Source organism: Myxine glutinosa, chromosome 12, assembly GCF_964187855.1.
Source record: "Myxine glutinosa chromosome 12, kmMyxGlut1.1, whole genome shotgun sequence".
NCBI lineage: Eukaryota > Metazoa > Chordata > Myxini > Myxiniformes > Myxinidae > Myxine > Myxine glutinosa.
The window spans coordinates 111309-127823 of record NC_136272.1 but is presented as its reverse complement, the minus strand read 5'-3'; the positions used below and the strand labels follow the sequence as shown (position 1 = coordinate 127823).

Here is a 16515-nt window from a genome sequence, read left to right as displayed (position 1 = left end):
AATTTGAGTCCTTTGAGGACTCCATTTCACTTTCTGAAACCCAAATTATGGAAATAACAATCAACGATGCACACACAGACAGACACCCAGAAGTGATTGCAAAAACCCATCTGCCACTGTGTAGGGGACAGGCTAGTAACCATTCTACATACATTTATTGAGATGTCATCTGGAATATTATGTGTAGTTTTGTTTATTTAATTGTGGAAGGTATCTATACACCGCTTAATTTTATTTTTTCCCATTAACAAAATCTGGTTTGAAAAAAAATTCTTTTATTTTGCAATTACACAAAGACAATACACTTGTTGTCAATGTGCATTTTAAGGTTCAGAAAAAGACAACAACGCTATAAAGTCACTCACAAAAAAACATTTTTCTTTAAAACAAACGCCTTCCAAATGCTCATCTCAGCCAAGCAACAGAATTGTCACACAAGTCTCACACTTCTGAACCGGAGATGAAACTGCGTCCCACGAACACCACTCTCCGAGAGGGAGGACGCCACCTGGAGTGACGCACCCACCGGGATGTTCAGCACACCCCAATACAACAACAAAAACATGCATTTTAAGGCCATTTTCCCTGCTAGAGCGGGGGTTAGCGTTGCGGTCCCCATGACAATCTTCTCCATCTTGCCCTATTTTCTGCATCTCTCCTTGTTAACCCCCTTGCCCGCATTTCTTCTTCCACCATCTTTAGCCAAGTCTTTCTCGGTCTTCCCCGTCCTCTACTTCCTTCCACATTCATTTCCATCACTCTTCTCAACCAGTCACTTTCATCCTTCCTCAACACATGACCAAACCATCTCAACCTGTTCCTCTTCACAGCATCAATCACAGGCTCTATTCCCATCATCTTTCGCAATTCATCATTTGTCTTCCTCTCTCTCAACGATACTCCGCACATCCATCGAACCATTCGCATTTCCACCCTTTCCAGCCTTCGTTGCTGCTCGACGTTCATTACCCATGTCTCGCTCCCATAAATCATAACACTTCTCACACATGCAGCATACACCTTTCCCTTCAGCTTCAACGACACTCCCCTCCTCATCAGCACGCCACTCAGTTCCCGAAACTTCTTCCATGCACATCTCACTCTAGCAACCGTTGCCGAGTCTGATCCACCTTCTCCATTCAGCATGTCTCCGAGATAGCAAAATGTTTTCACACCTTCCAGCTTCACGCCGTCTCTAAGATCCAACTCAACATTTCCGCCATCTGCAGCTCCCTCTGTGCACACCTTACATTTGAATGTAGCTGCCGCACTGGTTAATGACCCTCTCAGACCACTACATTTTTGATGAACCCACTCAGCGCACATTGTACATTGAAGAGTTCACTCCGACATCCTTCCTGCACACAGCACGGGGCCACTTCCCAGTTCTTTCCACCTCACCACATTCTTTACCACTTGCCATCACCTTGCCATCAGCACACCCCAATGTCCTTCAAAAAACGATCCAAAAAAGGGCATCATGCCACCTCCAAGGCATGGCCAAGTTGGAGCGGGGAGGAGGGGTGGGAGTCACTGGCTGCAGAAAATTCTCGAACAAAGTCCCCCACAGAGAATGCGAAAGGAGATTCCTCCTTTTCTCCAACATCCACAATCCGCGTTAATCCTGCGTTCCTGTCGGGTTAGCCAGAGGGAAGTCCCCAGTCCAAGTCTCACACGAAGCAGCCGTAAAAGTCCCTCACGAACACACCAATAATACACGAACACTCCGGAGTGTCCTCTTTTTTTCTTTTTCTTTTTTTTAAAAGTTCAAATATGGTAATCCTACTTTTGCGTGCCGGCTGGGGCAAGTCTTTCACGAGTGCACATTGATGGTGCCTCAGAGCTGTTGTCAGCAGAAGGGAGGCTCTGTTGAATGGATGAAAAGGTCTGAGCAGTGGAACACTAAATGGAAGAATCAGGGGTTGAGAAGGGGGTTAAAGGTTTAACTCTGATGGGAATGAAGCAGGGCAAAGAGTGTGGTAATCTTCATCCTGATGACGGAAGGAAGGAGCTTACCTCAGAGGGAAGGGGGGAGCTCAGTAGTTTGGGTGTGATTGGTGTTAGGTTGGTGTTGGCCCATTAGTTTGGGTGTGATTGGTGTTAGGTTGGTGTTGGCCCAGTAGTTTGGGTGTGATTGGTGTTAGGTTGGTGTTGGCCCATTAGTTTGGGTGTGATTGGTGTTAGGTTGGTGTTGGCCCATTAGTTTGGGTGTGATTGGTGTTAGGTTGGTGTTGGCCCAGTAGTTTGGGTGTGATTGGTGTTAGGTTGGTGTTGGCCCAGTAGTTTGGGTGTGACACACACAAACACAGACATACAGAAAATGACTTATTTTAAAGATGGTAGATGTTGAATTTGCAACGTACAGGCATAAAAGAGCCAAATGGTCATGTGACCCCCAATTTTAACATAGTGGTGGTTTGCTGTCAGTATTTGTCGTACCAGCTTGTCCTTGTGACGTCATTTAGATATAGATTGATGTATTTCTCTTTTCAGGTATCAAAACTTAAATCTCAGTTGGAGTTTCAGAATGCTGAGTTGTTACTTCTCCGCTCTGGGTTACATTCTGTTTCAGCACGAGAAGCCCATCTCAAACGCAGGTCAGCGATGGCAATCATTGTTGTTTTGTGAAGTGCTTCCATTATTTAATTTGTCTGACTTGTATGATTGTTGAGTTTTTTTTGTTTCTCTGTACCTGGTGTTGGCTTAGCGGTTAGGGTGCCGGCTTGGGATCCTAGGATCCTGGGTTCGAATCCTTGTCGATCGCTAAATTAACACCAGGGGGGGGGGTGGGGGGGGGGGGGGTTGACTCAGCCTGTCATCCTTCCGAGGTCGGCTAATTGAGTACCAGCTTGCTGGGATGAATGATCCCGGTGTGTACCCCGATTTAGAATCGGTACACCGTATCCCTGCGCATTGTAAGAGGCGACTAAGGGTTGGCGTCAGGAAGGGCATCCGGCCATAAAAACATTGCCTCAAACAGGGAACCATGATTGTCATGGGGCCCGCAAGGCTAACCCACGCTCTAGCAGGGAAAATGGCCTTAAAATGCCTGTTGTTGTTGTACCTAACAGAGAGCACCTCGGAAATGGCTCTGCATCAAAGAACAACAGACTATGTGATCGTGTCACCGATGAACCAACTGTGAAACAAAATTCAAAACGCCCACAAGAGCAAGGTGAGTGAAAATGGCAGGAAAATTCATATATTTGATGTTTATAAGTTTGGATCGAATTCAAACATTTGTCTCAACCTCAAAATTCTTGTGCGCACACCCCGGCAATACTGATTACACGTTTCCAACTTCCTTCACGAACTACACTCTGACACTTGATGGCTGCTTGCTTTTTTTCTTTTTCTTGCATTTGTCCACATGTAGTTGAACACAAGAAAATTTAGGATCGAGAAAGGATTTCCATCCTGCCATGCGTACCCACATTAAAAAAGAGTTGTCTCTTCCTTCCCTCCCCCACATTGCGTCTCCTCAACTCTCATCCATTTCCAATGCCGTGTCTCCTCACTTCCTCCCCGCCCCCCCCCCCACACCCATGTCACGTCTCCTCAACCCCTCCTCCATGCCATGTCTCCTCAACCACACCCTCCCCCCCCCTCCTTCCCCCCACGCCCCTCCGCCACATCATGTCTCCTCAACCCCCATCCACCCCTCCATGTTGCGTCTCCGCACTTCCTTCCCTCCCCCACGCAAAGTGTCCTTGCTTCACCCCCTTCCCCATGCCGTGTCTCCACACTTCCCCGCCCTCCCCCATGCTGAGATTCCGTGCTTCTCCCCCTCTCCTGTGCCACATATCTGCAACCCCCTCTCCCATGCCGTATCTCCGCACTTACCCCTCACGTCGCCCTCCCACAACACGCTGCGTTTCCTTGGATTACATTTAATCTAAAGTTTGTCATTGTTGGTATATTGGCAAAAATATAAGATGCGGCAGTATATACTTACCCAAAAAGGAATCTGTGCATATGCGACACAAGAAAAAACAAAGCCAAACTGAATAAGTAACCATTTTGTCATCACCGCCGAAACTTGTTGACAAAATGTCACAAAGTCTGAATACTGTGGCAAGTCCAATGAAAGAGGGCTCATCGACCAAAGTCCCCAAATCAGTAACTGACCGTATGTCCTCCGTCTGCAGTAACTACAGCTGTGCACCTGCTCCTCATCGATAATATCAAACGGGATTGGGAGGCTTGTGGGATAGTGTCCCAGGCCATGACGAGCTCTGTGGCCAAATTATGGCATTCTGAGGCGGGTGTGGGAGATATCAAAGATGGCGTTCCATTTCATCCCAGACATGCTCCTTTGGGGATAAATCTGGCGAATTTGCAGGCCATCGAAGTAGATTAATCTTCTTTTAGTTCATCGACTGTTGAACAGCACGGGTGGTGTGAGGGCGAGCATTATCCTGTTGGTAGATGATATCATGACCATAACGCTGGAGAGACGGGGCAACCACAGGTGCCGGAATCTCATCACGATATCTGATTGCTCTCGGATTCCCTCGAAACACGAGCAGAGGTGTTTGATGGCATGCGGTTTGCCCACCCGGTACCATTACGGAGCCACCTATGAAGTGGTTCCTAACAATTACACGTGGTTTGGCATAACGCTCATTACGATGACTGTATTAACGATGACATCCATCTGAATGGGACACACGGAAGCGGGATTCGTCTGTAAACATGACACTTCTCCACCAGTGAAGGGGATGACGTTGATGTCCACATCACTGGAGTCTTGCCAGTCGATGACATCGGGTCAATAATGGTTGTATGGCGGGGTCGATGTTGTCGACATCACTGGAGTCTTGCCAGTCGACGACATCGGGTCAACAATGATTGTATGGCGGGTCTATGTTGTCGACATCACTGGAGTCTTGCCAGTCAATGACGATGGGTCAATAATGGTCGTATATAGAGTCGATGTTGTCGACATCACTGGAGTCTTGTCAGTCGATGACATCGGGTCAAGAATGGTTGTATGGCCGGTCTATGTTGTCGCCATCACTGGAGTCTTGCCAGTCAATGACGATGGGTCAATAATGGTCGTATATAGAGTCGATGTTGTCGACATCACTGGAGTCTTGCCAGTCGATGACATCGGGTCAACCATGGCTGTATGGCGGGTCTATGTTGTCGACCTCACTGGAGTCTTGCCAGTCAATGACGATGGGTCAATAATGGTCGCATATAGAGTCGATGTTGTCGACATCACTGGAGTCTTGCCAGTCAATGACGATGGGTCAATAATGGTCGTATACAGAGTCGATGTTGTCGACATCACTGGAGTCTTGCCAGTCGATGACATCGGGTCAATAATGATTGTATGGCGTGTCTATGTTGTCGACATCACTGGAGTCTTACCAGTCAATGACGATGGGTCAATAATGGTCGTATATAGAGTCGATGTTGTCGACATCACTGGAGTCTTGCCAGTCGATGACATCGGGTCAATAATGGTTGTATGGCCGGTCTATGTTGTCGACATCACTGGAGTCTTGCCAGTCGATGACGACGGGTCAATAATGGTTGTATGGCGGGTTGATGTGGACATAGCCCATACTCCCGTAAGCGGTTGATGACTGTCCGGGGATGAATCCGTCTGTTGTTCGGTATTGTCTGTGCTGTGTTAACAGGAGTCTGATGTCTGCTCCTCAAGTGTGTTAACCTTATCCATCTGTCATGAGCAGGGATGGTAACTCGTGGTTCCATTGTTTATCATTTAAATCAACAAATTGCCTTAATGTGATATCTCCACAAAAAAATACACCACTTTTTAGCTCACCTGGAATGTAGTTCCTAGGAGCTTAAGTGATGGCGCGTTGTCAGTTCGTCCATCCGTCCGTAAACACTTGCAACTTCTTCTCTGAAACTGCTGATGGGATTGTGACCAAACTTGGCACAAATTATATTTGGTATGTTGCAACTGAAGTATGTTCACGGCATTAAAAAATGGAGGTGTAAGGGGGTCTACCAAGGGTCAAAGTGGGTCCAGGTTTGACCCCACCTTTCCCCAAAATAGAATTACGCACACAATTTTGATGAAACTTGACCAAAACCTTCATCACCCATCATGTACCCGAGCTTTTTCCCGGCATTCAAAAAATCGAGCTCTAAGGGGATTTACGGGGGTTTCCCCCCAAAATTTGTATTTGCTTTCTGCTCCGAAAGTACACGCACTCAATTTTGATGAGACTTGAACACAACCTTCATCACCCTCCTCAGTATCATTATTCTACCAGGTGAGCGCCCAGGGGTATTGCCCTTATTTTTTATCTGATTAACATTCTGTTGACATTGAATTTCTATTGGACACTCAGGAGACACAGTTAGTTGTGTAAGACGCATGATAGCTTTCATCATGGGTTGTCCTCTTTAAAAACGTGTCAAATATGCAGTTTGCTTCAAATTAAAGTGGCTCCAACGGAATGCTATTCCACATCCAGCCTACCAGGAATCATTGAGTTAATGTGTCTTACTACTTTTGCCGTTGCTGTTTAACCTCCACACACACAGCTCTCAGTCAGAGCCAATGAAGCAATTCAAAACGAGTAGTCATTGGAGGTACATCAATCAATCAATCACTTTGAGTCATGATACAGTACCAATAGTTGAATGACCCGATATTGTTAATGGATTATAAAGAAACACACCTTTCCATATAAGGTCCCACATGTCAGAACAGAAACCTCACCCTGAAGTCCAAGGAACTGTCCATAGAACTCTGAGATTGAATTGTGAGGAGGCAAACATCTGGGGAAGGGTATAAAATAATTCCTAGTGTTGAAAGTTCCCAAGAGTTACATTTACATCTCCCTGTCTGACAACATGGACCAACTTCTATCCACCCATCCCAACTCTCTCTTCCTCATATGTGGCGACTTCAACTGCCATTATGCCAGCTGGCTGGTTGTGGGTTCCTCTCACACCAGCCACGGCACCTCAGCAAAGGACTTCTGCGACTCACTGGGTCTGACACAATCCGTCAATTTCCCAACCCGGATCTCAGTCAATGGAGTATCTTCTCTTCCAGAGTCTGAAAGACGCTCCCCAAAAAGCCTGCGCAATGCCTCAAAGACATCTCCTTCAGTCACGCAGTCCTGGCCCCTTATTTCAATTTTGGCTGGGCCTTCCAAATAAAATGCTAAATCGTCCACAGCTTTGGCGGCACTGAGGCCTTCTGCTCGAAGCAACCTCTGAGTCATCAATCCAATCATCGACTGAGCCCTGCCCATTATCATCTACAAATGTCCTGGCTTTTAACTTTTCAGTAATGACGGACTCCCATAAGGCTTGGAAAGCAGCCCACTCCTGGTCTCTTTCCAACGTTACTTCTGGAAGTTGCCTCTCCAGTTCCTGCATATCCTCCTCATTGTACCTGGCATTCTTCCTTCTACGAGACATAACTTATATACACCTGCTTATGATAATGCCAAAAACTAAAATCAAAGGTAAGTAATTTCAAATGACAATACACTATACTCTCAATACAATTTCTCTAATACCCGATTGTTTAAGTAAAAGTCGTGTGGCATCAGTCACATCCAGCTGGAGTCCACCGGGCAGAAATATTGCAATCAGGTGAATCCCGTTCAACAATGGCAATTCCAGAGCTTCTCGGTTGTCCAGACTTCCACTGAGTTAGCCATCGTTTTCCTTCCTCGTCATCATGTGCCTATCCCACTTCTGACACCAGTGAAGTCATTTGAGACTCGCATAGACAGTTAGGCACAATTTTCATCAGCCAGATGAACGCATCAGCCAGATGGGAACCAGATGGTAAAGATGGTAAATCCAGAAGCCAGATGGTAAATCAAATGGGAAAAACGATGGCTAACCAGTATACATCAAGGATATCTGAAAGATACACAATGACAGATTATAATCATCTCAAGAGAGCAATAAATCAATGAAACAATTTATAATAACAATATCATGACCTCCCATAACACTTTTACATGCTATGGAGCAACAATAAACAACTAACTTACAAGATGTGCCCTGCACAACCAGCACGTTATTCACACAGATTGGACAGAAAAGGTCAGACAATACAGGACTAGCAACGGTACCCACCCTTCAGGCGGGGCTTCAATTGGGAGGCCCAAATGAAAAGGCAAAATATCAGAAATTGAAGGCTTTTATTTTATTTTAAACGATTTATATAAACATCCGTTAAATGTCACACGCAAATCATCAAAATCTAAACAGTATTTTTGGAATTTCAATTTAAAAAAACTACATCATTGTTCATATCGGTAAATATTATTCCATCGTGTTTCAAATCGTGATTAGTGATACTAGAGAAATACCCGTGCTACGCATGGGTGGGAGGCCAGAAGCAAACAGGCAATGCAGATACGGTGAATGCTAAAGCATGAAACCAATAAATTCCACATTCCTGTAGCACCTTCAGTTGCACGTCAGACATGGACAGCAAGTTTGTGAAGGACTTCCATGAAAAACGTACCTGTTCGCAAACAAACGGGTACGTTCACGTAGAGAAACATCGATCGTGGGTACGTGGCGAATCTGCATATGGTGATGGCAAAATATCAGAAATTGAAGGCTTTTTTTATTTTAAACGATTCATATAAACATCTGTTGAATCATATCACACGCAAATCATCAAAATCTAAACAGTATCTTTAGAATTTCAATAAAAGCCACATCACTGTTCATATCGGTAAATATTATTCCATCGTGTTTCACATCGTAATCGATACACTATGATCGTGATGATCGTGATCATGAATCGTGATCGATAATCATGTTCACAATCGCGATGTCGTATGTACTCCCGATACGTGTACCAAATTCCCGAAACGTGTAACTGTACCAAATCAACAGTTAAAAGGGTTTTGAGCGGATAGGTGTTACGGCCTTGGCAAGATCGATGGAGACCTATCTGTTAGATCTGATCCTCCTTCATGCCGAAGTGCAGATTCTCCTTCATGCCACATCCGATCGATGCAGCCGTGCAGCGATCGGTGCAGTCGTTTGTGCGGCACACGGTGCAGCGATCGGTGCAAACGTGGACTCCCACACTGCCACATGCTGCTGATACTTGCTCCCGCATGACGTTATTTTCCCGGGTGCCGCACAACGACTGCACCGATCGAGATTTAACGGATGTTTATATAAATCGTTTAAATCAAAAAAAGCCTTCAATTTCCGATATTTAGCCTTTTTTTATCGATATTTCCGATATTCCGATAATCACAATGATGTGGTTTTCCGATAATTTCCGATATTTAGCCTTTTCATTTGGGCCTCCCAATTGAAGCCCCGCCCATAGGGCGGGTACCGTTGCTCGACGTAAGAAGACGTCACAATGAACGTCATGCAAACGCAAATGTTATGCGGGAGTCCAAACCTGAGAATTCTGGAGACTAAAGCTGAAATTGGGAAAACTAAATAGCCTATTTTACTCCTGGGGATCCCAGGATTATCCACCCAAAATATATTTGCGATCGGTTCAGCAGTTTTTACGGTACCTTCGAACGGACAGACAGACATTTGGTGAATTATAGTAAGATGACCGTGGTATCTCTGTAGTGTGGATATCAACCTGTATAAACCACACTACAGTTACAGCGTTTCTCATCTGTTATGCACACAAAGCCTAAACTACTCATCACCGTCGTCCATCACTGATGCATACACAGTGATGCTTTATCACTACAACAACAACAACATGCATTTTAAAGGCCATTTTCCCTACTAGAGCGGGGGTTAGCCTTGCGATCCCCATGACAATCTTCTCCATTTTGCCCTATTTTCTGCATCTCTCCTTGTTAACCCCCTTGCCCGCATTTCTTCTTCCACCATCTTTAGCCAAGTCTTTCTCGGTCTTCCCCGTCCCCTACTTCCTTCTACATTCATTTCCATCACTCTTCTCAACCAGTCACTTTCATCCTTCCTCAACACATGACCAAACCATCTCAACCTGTTCCTCTTCACAGCATCAATCACAGGCTCTATTCCCATCATCTTTCGCAATTCATCATTTGTCTTCCTCTCTCTCGACGATACTCCGCACATCCGTCGAACCATTCGCATTTCCACCCTTTCCAACCTTCGTTGCTGCTCTACGTTCATTACCCATGTCTCGCTCCCATAAATCATAACACCTCTCACACATGCAGCATACATCTTTCCCTTCAGCTTCAACGACACTCCCCTCATCATCACCATGCCAATCAGTTCCCGAAACTTCTTCCATGCACATCTCACTCTCGCAACCGTTGCCGAGTCTCATCCACCTTCTCCATTCAGCATGTCTCCGAGGTAGCAAAATGTTTTCACACCTTCCAGCTTCACGCCGTCTCCAAGATCTAACTCAACATTTTCTCCATCTGCAGCTCCCTCTGTGCACACCTTACATTTGAATGTAGCTGCCACACTGGTTAATGACCCTCTCAGACCACTACATTTTTGATGAACCCACTCAGTGCACATTGTACATTGAATGGAGTTCACTCCGACACCCTTCCGACACACAGCACAGGGTCACTTCCCAGTTCTTTCCACCTCACCACATGCTTTACCACTTGCCATCACCTTCGTCTTTCCGATATTCACCTTCAGACCTTTTGTCTCCATACATTCCTTCCACTTGTTCATCTTTTCCTTCAGTCCATCCATACTTTCCGCAATCAACACCAGATCATCTGCATACAACAACTCCCATGGTAAACCCTCCTTTACGTTCTGAGCCAGCACCTCCATCACAGCTACAAATAGTAGTGGACTTAGTACCGACCCCTGATGCACTCCCACCTTCACCTCAAACTCACCACTGTTCCCGTCCTTCGTCCTTACAGCTGTGCGCGCTCTTTTGCACATTGCCATCACTACTCTGATCAACCATTCCTCCACTCCTAACTTCCTCAATGCCCATGTCAATACTTTGCGTGGAACCCGATCGAATGCTTTCTCCAGATCAACAAACCCAAGAAACAACTTATTCCTCTTCTTCATGTACTTCTCCTGCAACTGCCTCACAATGAAAAGCGCGTCTGTCGTTCCTCTTCCTGGCATAAATCCAAACTGCATTTCGTCGATCTTCACTTTCTTCCTTATCCTCCTCTCCAACACCCTTTCCAATACCTTCATTCCATGCTCCAATAACTTTATCGCTCGGTATGAGCCACACTCCAGAGGGTCACCTTTCCCCTTGTATAGAGGGACGAGGGTACTTAGTTCCCAAGCCACTGGAATGCGGCCTTCTTTCACTACCAGATAACAGATCTCTGTCATTCTCTTCACACCCCAACTTCCTGCTGCCTTCAACATATCTCCCACAACTCCCGTCGGCCCTCCCGCTTTTCTACCCTTCATTGCTTTTATCGCTTCCTCAACTTCCTTCTCAGTTATCTTCTCTGCCGGTCCTAAAACTGGGTTACTCTCTATGTTGCCATCCCATTCATTCTCTGTATTCAACAGCATTTCCATATATCTTTTCCATCTTCCTTTATTTCCATCTGGGTCGACAACGATTTGTCCCACTTCATCCTTCAAGCAACTCACCCCCATCACATCACACCTCTCTTTCGCTATCTGCTTTGCAATCCTGAATACTGCTTTCTGACCCTCTTCCCAATCCAAGCGTTCTCCGAACATTTTCCTACATGCCTCCTGCGCCTTTGCTACCTCTTTCTTTGCAGCCTTCCTGGCTGCCTTATAACTTTCATGCTCTGCTGTTTCTGCTCCCGTACCCTTCGCCTTCTGCCACTCCTTGAACTTCTTCCTCTTCTCGTCAATCCTCTTTCCAACTTCATCATCCCACCACCATGTTTCCGAGTGCCTCGGTGGTCCTTTTGTCCATCCACATACCTCACCAACGGCTCCCAACAGACTAGCTTTCATTGACATCCAACCACTTTCAAGCTCAACCACATCATCCTCGACCCTACTCAGCCTCTCTTTTAATGCCCCCCTTACTGTCACCTCTTTCAACCTCTTTCAAAGATGCTTCATTACTGATAGCGGCTTATCTTCTAACAGTTGGTGCCGATTCTCGAGGTAAAACAAGTGCATCAAAAACGGGACTGTCAGGCATTCCCACAATTTGACGCATAATGTTACTTCATTCCATAAATACTACAATGTATATCGGTATAATGATGTTCGAAATGGACAAACCTCAGTGGCATCTTACAGCAAGTGGTTTACAGTCTTAATAAGCTATCATGTAGTTTATATTACTGATCCAATCAGCAAGCAACATGGCGTTTTACACACAATTACGGTGATTGCATGACAATGGGTGATCTGGTTTAACATCTACGTGTCGCTGTATATAGCCTGTAAGTTAATAACCATTTCACATCCTAAGTGATACTCGGCAGGACACCTACAACATAGTGTTGGTACACTTTGGCCAACACGTCTCCATGACGAAAATACATTTCAACACGACGTTAGAACAACAACAAATAAATCGCTGAATAACGATCTATCATACCTTCAACAACAGTATCTCTACTCGTTTGATATTTACAACAAACAAACAAACAACAGGCATTTTAAGGCCATTATCCCTGCAAGAGCGGGGGTTAGCCTTGCGGTCCCCATGACGATCTTCTCCATTTTGCCCTATTTTCTGCATCTCCCCTTGTTAACCCCCTTGCCCGCATTTCTTCTTCGACCATCTTTAGCCAAGTCTTTCTCGGTCTTCCCTGTCCTCTACTTCCTTCTATATTCATTTCCATCACTCTTCTCAACCAGTCACATTTATCCTTCCTCAACACATGACCAAACCATCTCAACCTGTTCCTCTTCACAGCATCAATCACAGGCTCTATTCCCATCATCTTTCGCAATTCATCATTTGTCTTCCTCTCTCTCAACGATACTCCACACATCCACCGAACCATTCGCATTTCCACCCTTTCCAGCCTTCGTTGCTGCTCTACGTTCATTACCCATGTCTCGCTCCCATAAATCATAACACTTCTCACACATGCAGCATACACCTTTCCCTTCAACGACACTCCCCTCCTCATCAGCACGCCACTCAGTTCCCGAAACTTTTCCATGCACATCTCACTCCAGCAACCGTTGCCGAGTCTGATCCACCTTCTCCATTCAGCATGTCTCCGAGGTAGCAAAATGTTTTCACACCTTCCAGCTTCATGCCGTCTCCAAGATTCAATTCAACATTTCCTCCATCTGCAGCTCCCTCTGTGCACACCTTACTCTTGAATGTAGCTGCCACACTGGTTAATGACCCTCTCAAACCACTACATTTTTGATGAACCCAGTCAGCGCACATTGTACATTGAATGGAATTCACTCCGACACCCTTCCTGCACACAGCACACGGCCACTTCCCAGTTCTTTCCACCTCACCACATGCTTTACCACTTGTCACCTTCGTTTTTCCGATATTCACCTTCAGACCTTTTGTCTCCATACATTCCTTCCACATGTTCATCTTCTCCTTCAGTCCATCCATACTTTCTGCAATCAACACCAAATTATCTGCATACAACAACTCCCACGGTAAACCCTCCTTTACGTTCTGAGCCAGCACCTCCATCACAGCTGCAAATAGTATTGGACTTAGTACCGACCCCTGATGCACTTTGATATTTACAATGAAGTAAAAATGAAACTCTTACTGTGAACAGTTCGGAAAACATCGAATTAATCCCCCTTTCTTTGAATCCCCTCACAATCAACCGTCCAACTGCCACCCGGCCATGCACTTCCTGTCTGAGGAGCGGCATTCTGTTGAGTCATATCTGGAGAGTTATTTCCTCCTTGTATTCGAATGTTTTACAAAGAAAAAACAAAAAGAAATGTACAACACTAAACCGGCCTGTCTACACAAAGTTTAAAAGAAGGAAGGTTTATTCCAAAGGTGTTTATTACATCTGGTCTCCAATTTAATTGAACTAAATAATGATAAGTGATACAAGTATTTTTGAACCGTTATTGATTTAAGGTGTAGATATGCGTGGGTTGTTCCCCTGAAAAACAAAAGGGGTAATACTCTTATGTTAGCTTTCAGTGAAATATTGTCGTGTGACAACCCTGTGTGGTGAACACCGCAGATTGACACGGATGACCAAACGAGCTTGGTACTCCGAAGCGTTTAATCCAAAAATGACGGTATTCTTTTTACACGCAAGGGAAAGGGGAATGACGAACTTACCTGGATGGCCTCCACCCGATGTCTTCACACCTGGCTAAATTAACTCAAACAACACGGAATTAAAATGTACAAAAATACCGGATTTATTAAAGGAAATGCCGGTTACAAAGAAAACACGATAACACTATATTCCTAATTGGAGCGCTCCCATACAGAGCTCCCATACAGACCCGAATACAGACAAAGGATAAAATAACTGAAAAATAAAGTTATCTCCAATCTGCTGGTGTATCTCATCAGGAATCGTCAAAGATCGTCTGACGCCTTGGTGGGAAACGCACGTTCGTTGGCGCGAACTAGGCCTTACTGTGCGTCTTGCTCACTCCTGGCTCCGTGCGCGAAGCGAATGGCCTTGGCGTGCTGCTCGCTCCTCCACGAGCAAGATGTCGGAACACGACCGTTCGCGATGAAGCTTCCTTGTGCAAGAGCAATAGCGACCGTTCACCAACAAAGTCCGGACCCAAAAGATAAGAGAAAATGTCGGCACACGACCGTTCACCACCAGTTCCAAAACGAGAAGAACCAAAAGGACGTCGATGCTGAGAGAGAGAAAATGTCGATGCCGAGAGAGATAAAATGTCGATGCTGAGAGAGACCAAAATGTGACCGTTCGCTATGGGATCCAGAATCGGAAGAGGCGAGAAGGGAAAATGTCCGCCGCTCCAACTATTTTGGACGCGTGGCTCTGATGTCATCCGTACCTGCTTCACCGATCCCATAGTCCCATCTTACCAGTCCCTGTGTCAATCAAATCCCAGACCAATCACTGCTCTTCGGGGCATGGCTCAAGGCCTTGCCTGTGCCTGTGCCTGTGCGCTCACCAAGTCGGTGTTATCAGCGGTAGTGCTTGATGCCTGGTTTCCGGTTGAGTTTTATTTAGTGTGTCTAATGGCCGATTTTTTACTAGGTGTCTGTAGTGCGGTGTCATAAGGAACACCAGAAAAGCTTACAGAGGCAATTACAAACAGGGAATTAATTACCCATAATCCCTCGCTAATTAACAAGCCCCACCCCTCTAATGGGGGCGAATATACAAGCTTACCCGACATCCAGTCTACACAAATTTCCTACTTATGAAACATTGAGTTTTCTTCTTCTTCACGATGGTCGGAGCACACTAATCTATACCATCTACCTGGACTAAGGTATCCCTAACCCCCACAAACGTAACAATATATCATGGTTGTAGAGCTCAGATAATTCCAATTACACTGGCGCATAGACTGACACCAGAGGCCTATATGTACTGTCGCCTTTGCAAGGCTTATGACGCCTATCGGATCCAATCTTTCGATATTTGATGATCCTTTTTCACAGGTATTTTGGATGTTTTACACTGAAAGGAAAACTTGCAGGGAGGGCATGGCGATTGTGAATATGACAGCTCCGAAGATGTGTTAGGCTTGCCATAGCACCAAGTTGGCCGATGTATTTTTTTTTTTTACAGGTTATAATTGTGGGTGGCATCATGCCAGCTGTCCAACCAATGGGTATAGAGCAGGCATACAAACACTTGCTCCATTATATATAGATTAGTGTTGTCTTTTTATTCTCATTGGTATATAGGGTCGTTACTTCCTTTGTCTCTTCATATGGTTCCTGCTTTGTCTCTTTCTTCAGTTGGTGACAGCAAAGAGAAAAAGAAATCTACGTCAATTCTTCAGCTATACAGACGACAGTCATTACCTTGTCCCAAAATGAAAGGTGTGTGTGTTGTTTGTTTGTTTACTTACTTACTTATATGCAGTGCCTTCACAAAGTATTCACACCCCTTGACCTTTTTCACATTTTGTTGTTGCAGCCTGAATTGAAAATGAATTGAATTGAGATTTTTTATGTCACTGATCTACACATAATATCCCATGATGACAAAGTGGATTTTTTAATTTTTTTTTAACAAAATAATAAAAAACGAAAATCTGAAATGTCGTGAGTCGAAAAGTATTCAACAGCTTTGCCATGACACTCTAAATTGAGCTCAGGGGCGTCCAATTTCCTTTGATCATCTTTGAGATGTCTCTACAACTTGATTGGAGTCCACCTGTGGCCAATTCAATTGATTGGACATGGATTATAAAGAAACACCTTTCCATATAAGGTCCCACATGTCAGAACAGAAACTTCACCCTGAAGTCCAAGGAACTGTCCATAGAACTTTGAGATTGAATTATGAGGAGGCAAACATCTGGGGAAGGGTATAAAATAATTCCTGGTGTTGAAAGTTCCCAAGAGTTACATTTTCATCTCCCTGTCTGACAACATGGACCAACTTCTATCCACCCATCCCAACTCTCTCTTCCTCATATGTGGCGACTTCAACTGCCATCATGCCAGCTGGC

The 16515-nt window shown here is 45.1% G+C and overlaps 1 protein-coding gene across 6 annotated transcripts in view; it reads left to right on the top strand.

Moving 5' to 3' along the window:
• Nucleotides 1–16515, top strand: part of ATRIP (ATR interacting protein) — a 196376-nt gene that overhangs the window by 104210 nt on the left and 75651 nt on the right. For all 6 annotated transcript variants that reach the window (XM_068133376.2, XM_078766391.1, XM_078766390.1 and 3 more), the window contains 3 exons: nt 2494–2597; nt 3072–3175; nt 15797–15880. In XM_068133376.2, coding sequence (XP_067989477.2) covers nt 2494–2597; nt 3072–3175; nt 15797–15880 — 292 coding nt within the window. The remainder of the gene's footprint in view (nt 1–2493; nt 2598–3071; nt 3176–15796; nt 15881–16515) is intronic.